The 17230-nt window shown below is 38.6% G+C and overlaps 1 protein-coding gene across 1 annotated transcript; it reads left to right on the top strand.

The window, feature by feature from the left end:
- The first annotated feature begins 10255 nt into the window (after positions 1–10255).
- Positions 10256–15090, top strand: LOC131246555 (uncharacterized). Its single transcript, XM_058246813.1, has 4 exons — positions 10256–10491; positions 12872–13086; positions 14263–14323; positions 14422–15090. The coding sequence occupies exons 2-4, from the start codon at positions 12884–12886 to the stop codon at positions 14710–14712; spliced, it is 555 nt and encodes a 184-aa protein (XP_058102796.1). The 5' UTR covers positions 10256–10491; positions 12872–12883; the 3' UTR covers positions 14713–15090.
- The last annotated feature ends 2140 nt before the right edge of the window (positions 15091–17230 follow it).

The raw sequence follows: 17230 nt of genomic DNA, 5'->3' as shown, positions 1-17230 counted from the left end.
AATCTTTGTGATTTTTTGGGTTCACAGCTTATATATAAGCTGATGCAACTGATGAATGGAGTGGATTATACATAGACATCATGGTGCACTCCAATGATTCACATTCGAAAAACATGCCGTGGTGGTCACCAGATTGAGGGTTAGTAATATTCGACTTGGAAAACTTTTGGTATGTGGGCCATCCAATGTAAGGTCCACCAAATTCATAGTAATATATTACAATCTTTTAGTCGAGTGAGGTTGTGTTATTGAAATTGTTGAGTTGATGGACCACGTAAAAAAAAAAGATGTTCATATGGAAAAATCCTAACCCTTCATTGAGGGGCTAGTAGATGGACAACAATGTCCCCAAGTCAAAGATTGGTATTTAGGATCTTCTAATGCTGAAAATATTTGTCCATGGACCATGTTGAGAGGGAGCTGTCATATCAACAGCTTAAATCATTCAACCATTGGCAGCAAACTTATACAAACTGAAAGCCAATGTAAACCGCATATTCTTATGTCTGACATGGTTGCATGTCACGTAACACCATTGAGTTTGGTGGTGTTGGGACATGACAAGATTTTACTGAGCTATGTGCCCATATCAGAAATTGGGCCCACCAAATACCTACTTAACAAGATGTGAGTTAGGTACAACCATGATATATGGATGTAGTGAGCTTTGATTAGATATTAGATTGTTGTTAGAAATGCGTCAACATAGTCAAACAACTTTCAAACATGCTTTGCATTGCTATGTGATTGTTATTCAGTGAGCTTTCATTAGATGATGGTTACGAAACAACTCTTAAACGTGTTTCAGGTCACTATGTAGCTGCAGTCCAATCAAATCTCCTAGACGCATTAAATGCTTAATGAGTCCATGTAAGGGCTCTGTAGAACCCATCGTGATATATGGGTTTTACCCATGCTGTTCATCTTTTTTTTTCTTTTTTTTTTCAGATCATTTTAATATACTAGTCTAAAAATTAAATAGCTCGGACTGCACTACACGACGCCGACGAAGATAACAAAATTTACCAATGAAACCTTCATAAGGGCTACCTTTACATTTGCTTGTTACCTTAATAAAGGAAAAATACAAATACCAAATTCATCCAAAAGCTTTTGTGGCTTGCAATAAGTTTTTAATGGTAGGAGTTCAATCCCCACTTCATGGTTCCCTTGAACCTTGGACTTACCTCATTTTTTGGTTCATATCTTAAAATAATACTGAAAAATGAATTAACAACATAGATAAAACCCATACATCATAGTGGGCCTCACGGAGCCCTGCCTCAACGATAGGAAGGGGTTGACGCAATCTGCTACCTTACTTTGCGCCATCTCATCTTGGCACGGTTATATTAAAAATAAGACAAGACCTCGAACTCAAGTGGGTCACACCACATAATATAGTAGACGGGGATGGTTAGTTATTGTAAACGCTTCGAATTTCAGGGGCCGAGTAGGAACTTGGCTTCCAAGTTCCCGGGTGCCATGTGTGCCCCAATGGGCTCCGGATTCCAATACATTTGTGTTTATTCATAAGCAATGAGGAGTTAAGCAAACCATAAGCATGAGAATATCATAAAATGTAAATACGAGCCGCTAAACGTGTAAGGTATTCAAAATACAGTGCCAAAAAAATTCAAACCGGGAACTAGTCCTACCTAGATAAATATCCTAAAATAACTAAGGCCCTAGCCCATGTCCCGTGACCATCCAAATATAAACTAGAAGAAACCGCCGAAAGTCTGATGTACGCTTGCTCCTCCTCATCGTCCATGCCCACATCCTCCAGCGCATCCAACTATATCGACCTTGCATCTATGACAAGTTCTTGTTTGTGTTTTAAAACACTGTCCTAGAGTGGGAGTGAGTAGCTGACTTAGTGGTACTATTAGCAATATGCCACACAAATTATCATATATAGAATAAATTTAGTGAGCAGCATACATCATATAATCCTAAGTACTGTTGATTAATGCAATGCATGATTTAATGATATGATGCATGCCCCTCACCACTAACACTCCCTCAAGCGACGACATCTAACGATCGCAATGACCAATACTCCCTTAGTTGTGACCTCGATTGCCGAATCGCCACAATAGATAATGCAATGTCATGTAACATGTTAGCTCAGTTGATTTAATTAGATTCATTCACTCGGTAGATTGGGAAAATCAGAATACCCTTAGCAGAAACATTGCCCTAACTCGATCACACGACATAAAGGTTGTGGTCATGTGACTCTCGCGATCCTTAGCCCTCGTGGGTTCGTCAATCCCATGATTCTTAAGCTCAAACGAAAAATAGTTAGGACTTTAATGTCCTACTCGCGGTCACTACGGGGAGGTCGTCAGCCCAACATAGGCCGACAACATGGGCACAGTGTCCCATACCACCGTCCCCGACTCACGAGTCTAGGTGCTCAATGGTCATTATGGGGAGGCTCGTCACCCCAGCGTAGGCCGACAACATGGGTATAGTGTTCCATACCACCATCCCTGGCTCACAAGTCTTGTGGGTCGTGAACAACAGTTGACAATGGGCGCAAAGGTCTTAGGGTACTTCGGGTTCATAAAGGCGTGTTCAAACAGGGTTAACATACAAGGATAATAGACTTGTGAGCTAATATACCCCGACAAACTGAACTGTAAACTGACCGCCCTGAGAACGATGTCTCGTGTAGTCAAACTACGGCCGACAACTTACAGTTTAACCAATCAGGCTAGATTTACTCGTGGGCAGGTCCAACGGAAGGTCGCTCAAGTGATTCCAGTTAATCAGCCAATCCATAAGGGGCCTATTCACTAGCAAACAACATGTATCATTAAATTCAGGACTAAGTGACACATGGCAAGCACAATTCAGCAATTTAAATACATGAACAATAATATATTAAATTCGGCTAAACCATACGGATCATGTTCAACGTGTTCCAACTTATTTAGCCATATGGACAGCCATGCACCTATTCACATCATTCAGTCTTACATGGGCCAGCATGAATCATATAAATCAGTCACATAATGAGAATTAAATACAATTTAGTCAATAAATCAACAAATTTACAACATTTGAAGCCTTCAACTCCTAGCATGTTTGATATGCAACAATGACTCCACAACAATTAGCAATATTTGAGGAAAATTGAATGTCTACACCCTAAATGAATATGCAATCAACAATCCACATAATTAGGGGTGTTAGGGCTTAAATCCCTTACCACATTTTTGGAAAATCCTAAATCTATGGTCCCAAACATAAAATTCAAAAATTCAACAACATGTAGGAGCCAAAACCACACACATTCACTAAATTCTATGCTAGGCATGATAATTGGCCGCTTAAAGGTAATGGTCCGTACCTATTGTCGTTTGGGGGTCCTTGGAGTTGCTCTAACATCGACGGGTCCGCAAACTTGACATGTCGGAACCCTGCATCATACGAATTTTGCTATAAGGTGCATGCATGTAGTTTATAGCTAGGGAGAGATGGATGAGAGTTCACATTTTTACCTTGGACTGAACGTGGCTCGTTCCTATGGTGATCAAGTAGAAATTCCTGACAATGTGGAGATGATTGTGCAGGGAATTCCAGTCCCTAAGCACAACATGCACCCACACACTACTCTCTCTCCCTCTCTTTCTGTCTCATCTCTTTCCTCTCTCAGCTGTTGGAAATGGTTGTAGAAATGAGAAAAAGAGGCTGAAATGGGTTATATACCTTGAAATTAAATCAGATGGCCCTGAGGTTCTGTTAAGTGCTTCAGACGACCTTATGGGGCCCATATATGGCTGTTGGGGCTGCCCTTATGCCCCCCTGCCCCATTTAATTCATGGGATGAGTGTCCCATGGTCCGATGAAGGGCTACGCAAAGTTTGACAACAAACGAATGCGGGGTTTTTTCGTAATAGTCTGATTTGCGATCAATGGTCACCGTTTCTCGATCGAGGGTCAGATTTGACGAACGAGTATAGGAAAATATTTTCAACATATGGTGCAAATTTGGATGGAATCCGATGGCTAAGATGTCCTAATTTATTATCCTAAGTGGTGGCGGCCATTTGTTTTAAAATTCAGATTTTTCGCCAATACTTGGGAAAGTTGCATTTTACAAGTGCCAACTGGATGACACAAATTGTCTGTTTCCAGGCATCGTTTGAGTCCATTTCCGCGATGGACCGCAAACCTAGTGAGATGGACATTACTCTATAATTTTAGAACTAGCGGCCCACTAACGAGCGATCTAGAGCTTATTCGGGTAATTAGGGTACTTCTGGAATAAATTGGGTAGGAAAATTTCTTGGGCGCAGTGGTTGAGGTATGGATTAACTAAGTTCATAGTAGGCTTATTCGAAATTATTGAAAATTGTGATTCGGTCATGATTACTCTAAACCGTCGGTTTTAAGTTAAAAGAGTAACTAGGTTGATTTGGTTTATTAATTAAGGTTCGACCTATAGTTGGCTTGGGTTTGGCAAGATCTCTAATTAAGTTACGGTAGTTTGATTAGTGGGTGGCAGGTTGGTTAGACTTGGGCCCTATGTGAACAGATCAAGGGGCTGAACTCGATGTTTAAGTGATCGGTTGAATTCACTGGTCTTTTACGGTCGATCAATCCTATTTGTACGGTTCTTATCGGTACCAGCCGTGTATAAGCCCATCTCGAGTGTCAAGGGTCAGTAAGTGATGACGTGACTAGTTATAAAAAAAAAAAAGAATTTTTTAAGAATTTTTTTTTTTTGGTAATTCAAAATAGCGAAAATTCGGGGTGTTACAATTATAGAACCTTCCTAAGGCTTAACATGATGGTTATATTCCATCTAAACCGTTCATAACGTAAGTCCCACCAGGATGAAGGTAAAGTATAAATATCAGCCAGATGCTAAACTTGGCTGGTCCCCAGTTGAGTTTAAACGGTGGACGTGCCATCCCCACTGTTTCGGTTTGGCCGACCCGAGTTTCAACGGTGGACCCGAACTCATTTTGGCCGTTTATTTTAGGCTTCTTAATTCAATGGTTAGTATCATCTTATAGATAAAACTTTCGGCACCTTTCATCTATGATTGGACTCAAAAGACCAATGACCATGGGCCCACTTTTACATGTTCATGTTCTCACCTTTAGTATCGAGCCTCAAAGTAACAAATTGGACGAGCAATGGTCTGCATCAAAATACAAAAAAGTTCGATTATTTTTTGCTAGAATCTTCTGATTTTTGGCAAGTGATCTAAAAACGGAGAGATGAAACAGACAAATGGTCCAGATCAAGAAATTATGAATACGTTTGAGATAAATGAGAGCCCGTGTATAGAGTGCAAGTCCTTAGGTTGAGTATCTTATAATTTTTTTTTTACCCTGTAAGTCAGCATGATGATTGAGGACTTAACGAGTCAACTACCTAAGAATTGTAGAAGTAAAGACAAAACGGATCCTAACGCGTATTCGCGGGCGTGATATGGATATAGGACATTGCCGGATTGGTGAATAATAGAAAATGAATAATAGATCTGTAACTTCTATCTATTGGGGCCCACCATTTTTATGAAAAAAAAATGGTCCATTTATGTACCTTGAGTATTTTCATCTCTTTTTTTTTTTTCACAATTAATCGTCTATTTTTTCCAACTTTTAAAATAATAAAAATATTAATATTTTTTTTCTAGATTCATATTTTAAAAACTAGGCCCCATATGATGAATGAATTAGATCTTTCTCAAGTACATAAACCAACCATATGTGAGAGTTGAGCATGTTAAAAGGTGCACTTCCTCAAGTTCACTTAAACGTCTTCTACCACAGATAGTGTACGGACCATCCACTGAAATGAGTTCATCCAGTGGGTCAGAACATTTAAGATCCGTGTGAGTGTAGGGATGATTTGAAAAGTATACTCGAGTTTCCATTTTGAAAATGTAGGGCATGTGATTAAGTTATTCAAACCATTAGATTGTTAGAACCCACTCTAGATGGATAATGAAAATTTAAAATACTTTAATAAAACAAATCTTACCTTTGGAATTGTAACCTGTAAAGAGACAGTTAAGATGAGAAAGACAACAACCGTTTATATTTAATCAACTTTCTTCTTTCAGGCCGAAAGAATTTTTATGCACGACGCATCCAAGGTTCAATGCAACATAGCAATAATCTGAATTAGGAAACTAGACTCGGATTCGATAATGACCCTTTAGTACCAGCTCGCTGCTGGAAAAGCTCTTTGAGCCTAGTCTGTTGTATGTGTTTTATTCACACCATTGAGCTCATCTTATGATTTGACCCAAAAAAATAGGTAGATACGAAGCTTAATCCCTTAGTGTCTGGCTTCAAAGAGACAGTTAAGATGAGAAAGACAACAACCGTTTATATTTAATCAACTTTCTTCTTTCAGGCCGAAAGAATTTTTATGCACGACGCATCCAAGGTTCAATGCAACATAGCAATAATCTGAATTAGGAAACTAGACTCGGATTCGATAATGACCCTTTAGTACCAGCTCGCTGCTGGAAAAGCTCTTTGAGCCTAGTCTGTTGTATGTGTTTTATCCACACCATTGAGCTCATCTTATGATTTGACCCAAAAAAATAGGTAGATACGAAGCTTAATCCCTTAGTGTCTGGCTTCATAAAGCAAACGGAGGTTTTTAATCCCCTCAAGGATGGAGCTTGAAATTTAAGATAAAAGCTTGGATTGCATTTAAAATTCTTTGAAGGGTTGTATGTGTAACATGTGTTAATAGGTTATTAATTTATTGGGCACATGGCCCCTTGATGATATCCCAAATAATTAGATTATCAATTGCATCACTATAATTACTTTCTATACAATGATTTGCGTCGTTCAAACATTATCCATGTAAATGAATAGTTAAAAATTGTTGGTTAGTCACTTGGATGTGGTCTTGTGCTTGTGGCCCATTTGAGAGTCGAAATTTCATCATTTTCAGGCAAAGTATATATTTCTACGAGTTTATTACAACTATTGTGTCAAACATTTGTAAGATTTTCTATATGTGGAAATCCTAAAGATCTACCTGTGCATAGGATATGGAGATCAAGGGTATAGATGACTTACCTAAGTGAGACGCCATTGGATAAGAATACCAGAAACGATAAAGTCGGAGTCTTCCCCTCCTTCACACCCTGATACAGAATACCAGATGAGACTACGAGTTCTGTTACTTGTGTTGGATCGGGGACCCAGCTCTCTCTTATATAGAGTGTGGAGACGAGAGTTTGAAGCCCATCACAACTCTCTCTTTCTCCCACGCTCTACATTGTTGCATCCTAGTTCAACTCAAATTACAGTCTGCGTAAGACAGTTATAACATTCCAGCCCTAATATGCAAAGCTGTGCAGATAGGCTGCGCATCGTATCACCTGAAGTGGGGCCCATCAGTTTACTCAATCACATAGTCTAATTGATAGGACAATCCAAACCGTTGATCAATAAAGCTCACCACATAGAGTTCTTACAACATTACATATTTATACTAAATAAAGATATTAAGGTTGATTTAGTAATTAAATTCAAACTCATACAAATATAATATGCATAGCTACATTTGGATTATAGAGGATTCTGAATTTAGATGATAAACACAATATGAGGATTTCAAATATAAGGGGTTTCAAATCTAGGGGTCTTTGAATCTAGTTCCCAAACAAGCTCTTAGGGATAGTTTGACACCATAGATTTTGGAGGGTTTGAGGGGATTTGAAATACCATGGTATGTTGGGCACCAAAAAGTAATCAGGGGTTTCAAATCACCTCAAAGATGAGGTTTGATATCAAAGGTAAAAGCTTGGATCATATCTAAAATCTTTCTAAGAGTTGCATGTGTAACATGTGTGTTACTAGATTATTAATCTATTAGGCACATGACCCATGATGATATCATAAAACAATTATATTATCAATTGCATCACTATAATTACTTAAATACGATAATCTACACCGTCCAAACATTATCCATGTAAATCAATGGTTAAAAATGATTGATTAGTCGTGTGATGTTGTGCTTGTGACCCATATAAGACTTGAATTTTCATTATTTTTGAGTAAAGTATATATTTCAACAAGCTTATTATAACCATTGTGTCAAACATTTTATATATATTAAAATTAATTTAGTAATTAAATTCAAACCTCTATAAATATATTATCCATAGCTACTTTTGACTCAAAAGGGATTACGAATCCAGGGTACCAAACCGTGCAAGGGATTTCAGATTCAGGGGGTTTCAAAAGTTTTGAATCCAAAGAGTTCTATATCCACGCTCCTAAAAGAGACACGTGGATGTTTATTTGCCATCCAACTTGCCCATAAACTCAGCTAAAATTAGGGGAAGGAAAAACATAAAAATTAGTATGACCCAGAAGTTTTCAACAGTTGACATTTAATCTCCACAAATACGGATAGCTAAAACATATACATCATGGTAGGCCCATAGTTGCACTGATGAAACATATACATCATGGTGGGCCCACAGGGCTTTGATGAGAGCTGGTGATTAGATGCACACCCACACACTCACACCACAATATTTTTTCACCACAATGACCTCGCGTTGAAATTATTGTGAGCGTGAAGACGTGCCTTTTTGGATGACAGACATGTAAGAAATTCACCACTCGCAAGTCCCAATTTGGTCTACGCATGATAAATCCAAGCCGTTCATCACTTGGGGTGCACGGTGTAGATGCAGTGGATCAAAATGAGATGAGTGCTGTAATCTCTTGGATCATGGATACACGTGGAACATAACCATTGGTCAAATTCTTCTAATTTGTGCAATAGAGGCCCACTTTACTCGCTGCATCCCTTAAAAGCTCTTGTCAGGGAATCTACACGTTGTCCGTCTAATGAGCTGCTTGGATCTCACGCACCTGCAAATTCAACACGTGCGAGCACGAATACTTGTAAAGTGCACTCGCGCGCTCAGAGTGTTTAAAAAAGGAAAACTCTGCAACTCTGGGGACCCACAACGAACGATACAGATGCAGCTATCCATTCTCAATCTATCATACACTTACCTCAATCTAAACCGTCAAATCATGCCGTCCATTATAGGTGGGCCATAAATAAATTTACACCCTTCAAAAATGATCAAAGTCTTACTATGGACAGAAAACTATTCTAACGGCCTGGATTCAAAAAATTAGCCTTATCTCAAATAATTACTCAGTTCCAACTATTCTAACGGTCTGGATTCAAAGATATATGGGCCAGTTATACAAGATCTAAGTGCATGATTACGAACCATCATACTCCCTCAGTATAGAAATAACTCCTCTTCTTTGAAAAGTAAAAGGGAAAACGAGATCTTACAGGCTACAGCTGTCACCAATGTTAAATGACAGACGGTCTGGAGTCGGAATCCGGTCATTAATTCCACATCCACCACAAAAAGCGGGTGAAAGAAAGAAGAAAAACAGGCTTCATTAATCTTGTAATTAAGGCTAATTAATCACGATTAAGGCGGAGTTATCCACGTTTAAGTAAATGAGGTTTATTACAATACTTCCCGACGTAAACTTACACGATACGACGGCACTTTAGCCTTTGGATCTAGGGTCATTTTTAAATGATCCCAACCGTTTATATGATGCGCCTCACATTTATTGTCTCAAATTAAAAATAATAACTCAAATTTATCTTTTCTTCTGGTGTGATTTGGATACTTGAATATTCAATAATTGAAGGATTAAAATAATTCAAAATAATTTTTTATTTTTTGTATTTACCTAATGTAAGACAGGGATCATCATATCAACCGTCTGGATGATTGAAATATTACTCCAGATCCAGATAATAAACTCGCGGTGCATCTGAGAATCGTACATCCAGATGTATTGTAGCAAACCTATGTGTAAATGACATTATTTTTTCTTATTTAATTCAAAAGATCCAGTACAAACGCTGGCACACTACTTTCGATTTCCATCATTCAAAATCTCTGAAAATGGAATATATCTTAATATCTTAACCGTTCATTCATAGGGATCCACTTAAGATTGGCCATTGAACTTTTATTTTCTGATTCGAGCATAGACTCATATGAAATATAGACCATCGTTTAAAAATTTTCTTATTTGTTTACGAAAAATGCATTTACAATATGATAGTTTATAGTTTATGTTTTGGAGTTACAGTCATATGAACGATCTTGATCTGATATGGCTACGAATATGTAGGGATGAGGGTGATTAAAAAAGGTACAAGTGATAACACTGGATGTATTTGGGTTAGTCGCAGGAAGCAGCGGGGAAGACCGCGTTAAAAGGCCGCGAGGGGAGCGTTTGGCGCTTTGAGAGAGAAAAAGGCGGAGAAAAGAAGAGGAGAGAGAGGGAGAGGCAGAGAGCAGTGATCGATCTTTTCCTTCAGCTCTTCTGCTTTTCTATTCCTCCTTTTTCTTCTTCATCCCCCCCTCTCTCTTTCTCTCCGTGGAAGAAGATCAGAAGGTTTTCTAGGGTTTCTGACCTTCGATTTCCGGTAAGCGATCTATCTCTTGTAAGCTTTGTTATTGTAAGATCTACGTTTTCATTGTTACGGTTTTTTTAATATTTTGGTTTTTTTTTTTTAATTTTTTAATTTTTAATTTTTTAAAAAAGGATTTCTGGTAAGATATCAAGATCTTGAAAATTTTTGCTGGCGATGGATTTTTTTTTTCTATCGTGATTTTTCTCTTTTTTTGCGTTTTTCGATTCGAATTTCTGGTGAAAGAGCGAGGTCGCTTGCGTTTGTTGTTATTATGAGATTTAGGGTTTTTTTTTTTTAAATTTTATTTTAAATTTTTAAATTTTTTTTAATTTTTTGATATCGTGTTTTACGTTTTTCTAGGGTTTTTTTTTTTAGTTTGAATTTCTGGCAAGAGATCAAGATGTTGACTTATATTGTTTGTGGATTTTTTAGCGTTGGTTGTGGTTTTAGGTTTCATCTTCGAATTTCTTACGTCTGATTGAGAACTCTCTTGAGATTCTTTATGTACTTTATCCTTTTCTTTTTGTTTTTGGTCCGATTGAGGTTTTTTTCTTTTTTTTTTCTTTTTTTTTAATAATTTAATTCTGTTTATAGTTGGTATTTTGCGTTGGAATGCTTGGTTTTGGTTTCGATTTTTTTTTTTTTTGGGTTTCTTTGTTTATCTTGATTTTATTTTAATTTATCGAGATCTGTACCTTAAGTGGGAGTTCTATTTTTCTTTTTGGTTGATTTTCATGTTTGCTTTTATGGGAGCATTTGTCGAATTTGTAAGAAAATTTTGTATATAGCAGTCATCATGTCTTTGTATCTAGGTTTCCCCACCCAATTTGCATAACTGTCCTGAGATCTAGATCTCTTTGTAGCTGTGTTTGATATTTTCCTCCATGAGTACGTTATTGTGTGTCATGTTGGGGGTGGCAAAGTGACCCTTTGGTTTGGTGATCCAGATCGATGATCTGATTGGGCCGTGCCCCAAAAAAAATCTACGGTGTGGGAGGATTTTGATCCTTTGATCTGTGACCTGAAAGTAGACAATTAACCAAAATATGCCTCAATGGTCCTTGTTCAACAGAAAAATGTCAGAGATTGGATGGCCATTAGTATCCATACTGTCCTCATGTTGAGGGTATTTAGAAGTGTGACCCAATGTTTAGTGATCCTAACTGTTGATATCATGGGCCTTGCCCCAAAAAATTTCTGCGTAGGAAGATTTGTGGCCTGCAAGTAGACATTTAACCAAAGTATACCTCAGTGGTCCTAGTTAGACAAGAAAAAGGTCAGAGATTGGATGGGTGGCTGCGTTCTTCGTTTCTAATTTATTTTAGTTTAGGTGCATGTTCCGTCCACTATGAGGCCTATCATATTTGCAGGCCGGCTATTGGCTTCATTTTGTATCAATGCCTGCGGATGACATACAGGCTCTTTAGATTATTTTTAGTTTATTAACTTTATAATTGGTGTCATTTGTGAAGATCTTGTATGCAATTACTAGTACGCATGGCATATGCAGTGCAACCCACATGAAGAGAGTAAGCAGTTTGCAAGATGTGGAGATAAGAGTATAATGCTTTATAGGATTCGTTTGCAATATGTGGAGATATGTTGTGACACTTTACAGTTGCAAGATGTGGAGATAGAGAATGCCGCTTTATTGGATACTTTTGCAAGACGTGGATATAGAGTATGACACTTGCATCTACATTTTAAAATGACAATGATGCCCCGATGTAGTGCGTCCATGCTGGTAAATTCTAAACCATGTGTTGCAAATCAGCCAAGCACCTCCCAATACCTGAATACCATTTACCTTTGTTTCAGATCCCTTCCCATGTCCTTTTTTAATCCAAAGTTTAGGACTCTTCAAAAATTAATTGCGTTGAAAGAACCACCCACGGATGTAAATATTATATATAGTTGAGACTTTATTTTTCTTCATTTATAGGGTGTTCTCGCATCTGAACAGTAGATTAGGTTGTGTTACTTTGCCTTAGGTTTTGCATCAAACTAGTTTCAGTGAATGTTTCTATCGAATTTGTGCTTTTGGCTTTGAAACTAGCACTAGGTTCCATTTGCAATTTGAGAACTTTCGATTTTATCTTGTTTCTAGTACAATATTGATGTTGTAATACTTGTCAGCGAGTATTACAACACATTCTTCTTTTATCGATAACTTGTTGGCTATCCTGTTTCTCTATCATGAATTTTCAGAACTAGAAATTAATATCATTCTTTCCCCCCCTCACATTCTTCTTTTATCGATAACTTGGTTAAATTTCCTATGATCTTGGTATCAAGTCTTTAGAGTAGCTTTCTGCATTGAGCTAGAGGCTCAACCCACCATCTATCAGTATTCTTACCCATTAACTCATTGAGTTCCACCTTTTGTTTTCAGGAATCATATAAGATGGATTGCTTGAGGAGAATCATTTCCATTGAACAAATTTCTGTAGATAATCTGGAGTGTGCACTGGATATGAATGGAATTGGACATATTGGCAATCAAATTGTTCCTAGTGCTAAGGAAGTAATCTGTCCTGCACCTCGTCGGCCTGCAAGGGTTCCTTATACCCTGGATGGTCTTGATAGATTTTGCTACAGACCAAAAAGGTGAGAGCTGTTTCTTCAATTGAAGACCTCTTTATCTCAATGATTAGGGATGCATTTGGTTGTTATTTCTGGGTTTCTACTCTAGTGAAATTTCCAAGTATCATTAAATGATACTCGTGTGGATACGAAAGAGCTCTTTCTTTTGGAATACAATACAAAAGGGCCGCATTTTGTGAATTTATGGAGATTTACTGAGAGTAGAAGTACCACAATCACAAGTTACTTTTTCCACTCCTGACCGTGTGTCAATCATTTAACAAAAAAGGGTATCACTTTGCTCCACTGCCAAAATGGCAATCAGTTAGTCTGAAAAAGGCAATGAGCCAAATGCAGTACCCAAAGAGTACTATGGAGGTTTCTTCTCTGCTATCTTCTTTGTAGATTGATAGATTTCATTGTACTGTTATTCACCACCTTGTTTAGGCTTGTCTTTTCTGGTGCAATGTGTATCTGTGGTTGCGACTTGGCCTAGTTGATGCAAGTTCCAGTCAGGGTCACTCCTTTCCTTGAATCTAGGGATTGCCGTTGTGTGGGCCTCTACTGGAAATCATCAGGTCCTGTTGGATCTCTCTAGGTCTTGTCTGTTTATGGTTCCATTTTACCACTGCCTTAGTAGGCTCCTGTTTTCTCCATTTTTTTTTGGTGTTTCTACTTCCCTGTTTTAATATTTTGTTAATCAAATTCATTAGTTGAATGTTTATGTTTCTTCTCTTGATATTGCAAGAACAGTTTCTGGAACACATCCACTGCCTGTCCCAACAGAGCCAATGGTGATGAATGATGGCTCCACTTGTAAAAACTTGATACTGGAGTATAAGGCATATCATCATTTTGAGTATATTATCATACAATTCAATCCAAAGTATTAATTGTGTCAGAACTTTGACACAAGTTCTGTTCCTGCTATGGATTGTACTTTGGGCTCCTGCCTCCACATCCTTTTGTACTTAACTAATGTTTTAAAAGAGACTCTTCCACCTTGTGCAAACCCAAACAGCAGCCGCTTTCCTTCATGTTTTATGCAATTTAAACCGTGGAACATATAGAACAAACTGGTACAACTTAAGAAGTGGGTTTTATTCAAAAGATGGAAAAAGCATGTAGTTTCTATTTTGCTGTCTGAGCGATTCACAAGAGTACATGAGTTTCTAATGCACCATCCCACATTAACTGCAGCAACTTATCCATGCAAAAAGGAGATGCTGGGTTGGAAATCTTGGATATAGTCTTGAGCAAGGTAAGTTTCTCTGTCATTCTCGTTCTGGCTGTCAGTTGCTTCCAATGAATATGAACCTGAAATATCTGATTTTTTCTCCTGTAATTTTCTTTTTCTAGGATGATCCGAGAGATGATTTGGATAGAAGCAACCAAGCAGGCTTCTACTGTGGTTCCCCTCCGGTGCGCACAAACAATCCACTAGTCCATGACATGCAGTTTGGCAGGCAAATGCAGGCCCAGGTGTTTGCATCTCCCTTGGGGAATTCCCATGGGGGAAAGCCTTCTACGTCAAGGGTAGAAAGAGTCCCCTCATGTGGGTCCTCTTTTGGTGGGACTCCCATAGTCAGGATCGAAGGTTTTGCTTGTGGGAGCTCTAAGTCTCAATGCTTCGTCCCCGCCCTTGCTTGACCTGGCCTCTGTCCCCATATTCGGGAGCCTCCTGCTGTTCACCTTTTGAGACACCACCCCCCCCCCTGCCACTAGAGCTCTTGTTGGCTATGTTCTTTCAGGATCACAGTGTTAGAAATCTCCATTAGTAATTCCTTCCAGAGAGTGTTTTTGTCTTGTAAATATCAGAGTCTTGAGGCCCATCCATCACTAGCCTTTTGTCTATCCAGCGTGTGAGTTAGTTGGGAGTTGTTGTCCAGGGTGTTTGGAAGGAGTTGAGAAGTGGATGGCAGTCCTAACTCTCTCTAGAATAGAGGGATGTAAATGTACAGGTGGAAGATGCGTTTGTATAAAAATCTGTAAGCTTAGTGTCAACTTTAATAGTCCTTTCCAATTCAACTGCTCCTGCTATTAGTAAGGGTTATTGTACCATGGTGTGTCATGTGCCCTCTTAAATATCCCTTTCATCACCTATGCACACCGGCACCTTAAATTGTCATTCTGGCCCATCTCTTGGTAGCCCACAAACCTGAAGATTACCCCTCATAAGAAGCAGGCCACAGTCTTGTCTATGAGCTGGGCCCCACCAATGTAATCAATAAAACTAACGGTCATAATCCGCATACAGGTATGGCCTAGCTAATGAGTAGATGGGCCTGAGTTTAGAGGACTGGGTTGTTGTGGTGGGGCCTATGCATTTTGGAGAACTAAGGATTTGTTGTTACAAAAGGGGCTTGATGGGCTTTCAGTTTGCGAGTGGGATGCGTGTTCTCGATTTTATAGGCAGTCCAACCAGATCATCCTGCGGTATCATAATGACATTATTTCTATGTAATTCATCTGAAATAAATAACAGAAAAAGAGGGTTGGATGTAAAGGTTAGTCAGCAAGTTTTTAACTTTACCCAAGCAATGAGGAAAGTAGCCTACTCGAGACCCATCTGTGCCGCAATGCTCATGAGAAATGTACATAATGGAAAAATGACAAATGGTCTATTTATTTTGAAGCGTATGGACAAAACTTAATAAGATGAGCATCCTGATCTTATAAAACTCTTGCTTTGTTGTGCACCAGCTGGTCTCAAACCTAGATAAAAGAGACGGGTTGATGTCAGGCAGGCAACAAGTTGTTGAACTTTTGCCCAACAATATCATGAAAATAGCTGATAGCAAAATTGCTGGGAGACAGCACCATGAAGAGAGATGTATGTTTAGAAAATTGAAAAATGGCCTTTATATTAACAAGGAAAACCTAATAAGAGGAGCATCCTCTCCTTTGGCCAAGGCATGGTCATGGTTGGCCTCCACATGATCTTGGGCATTTGGGCCATACCAGTACGTGGACAATGATTTCTTCTTAAAAATTTCTGTGTCAGATTGAAATGGACCAGACATTCAATGTTGAGAATCTTGATCACTCATTTTGATTGATGATCTGGTAGGAACAGTCAACTATTTTGTGTTGCATAAAAGCGAGCAAGAAGAAGAGACATTAGACTTGAGTAATCAACAACAGCTGGTCATATGGTATGCCCCATTCTTAGGTTAAACCATGACCAATGGTAGATCTGTACATGAACCTAGTTAGCTCGGTTAACTTGCTTGACTTGATTCGGAAAAGCTTGACTCGACTCAGCTTGAAACTGGGTTCAAGCTGAGTTGAGCTGATTTTTTTAACTTGAAGTCCGGCCTAGACCAAGCTGAACTCGAACTCGACTCATTTTGAATTGATTCAACTCGGCTCCGGTTCACTTAATACTGTAAATATTTATATATATTATAATATATAATATATATTATACATATTAAAAACTGTAAAACCTAGACTTGAACCTAGCTTGTAGGCTCGAACTCGAACTTGGCTAGAGTTGGCCTGAGTTGCTGAACAAGCTGAGCTGGATTCAGTTCAGCTCGTGTACAGCTCTAGCAGATGGGCCAATCCAAAAGAATACTTTTCTTGGAAAGGTGCAGATGGGGCTATCAAAAATAATATACTGAGCTAAGATCCAAAACAAAATTTTTACACTATTAGGTGGGTATTGTGAATTATATGCGGACAACTGGTGATGTTAGCAATATCATGCCAGCTCTGCCATCATATGAGCACACGCACATGGTAGACGCAGTAGATGGTGGTCTGACAGTGGGGGTGGCTAACAGTGATGTGTGAACTGACAGTGGGAAGTACTAACAAGCTAACAACAACAAATTAAAAAACAAAATAAATAAATAAAATAGCAGATGGTGATCAACAGTGCTGGCGTATTACTGGTGTGAATGTAAGCCTTTGCCGCTGGTTCCAAGATCCTGTGTAAAGGACTAAGGCTGATGTTTGGTTGGAAAAAAGCAACCTGAGAGTGCACTAATCAATCCACCAAACGGACTGACCTAATAAATGACCAGTGGAACTATTATGGTCAACATGAAACTCTCCCCCTTCCTTAGCTGGAGCAGTCAATGCGGCCTTGTGTTGTGTTGCATTTCCAGGGTGCCTGAGTAAGCTTTTTAACATCAAAATATTACAGTAAAAAACTTATCTA

This window comes from Magnolia sinica, chromosome 5, assembly GCF_029962835.1.
Source record: "Magnolia sinica isolate HGM2019 chromosome 5, MsV1, whole genome shotgun sequence".
NCBI lineage: Eukaryota > Viridiplantae > Streptophyta > Magnoliopsida > Magnoliales > Magnoliaceae > Magnolia > Magnolia sinica.
Note: the sequence above shows the minus strand (reverse complement) of the source record. Positions and strands in the feature narration are given on the sequence as shown.

Bases quoted from the DNA above. Each gene is read 5' to 3' on its own strand.
- LOC131246555 (XM_058246813.1), top strand. From the start codon at position 12,884: ATGGATTGCTTGAGGAGAATCATTTCCATTGAACAAATTTCTGTAGAT. The intron at 13,087-14,262 runs GTGAGAGCTGTT...CATTAACTGCAG, and splicing joins TTTTGCTACAGACCAAAAAG to CAACTTATCCATGCAAAAAG. The intron at 14,324-14,421 runs GTAAGTTTCTCT...TTCTTTTTCTAG, and splicing joins TGGATATAGTCTTGAGCAAG to GATGATCCGAGAGATGATTT.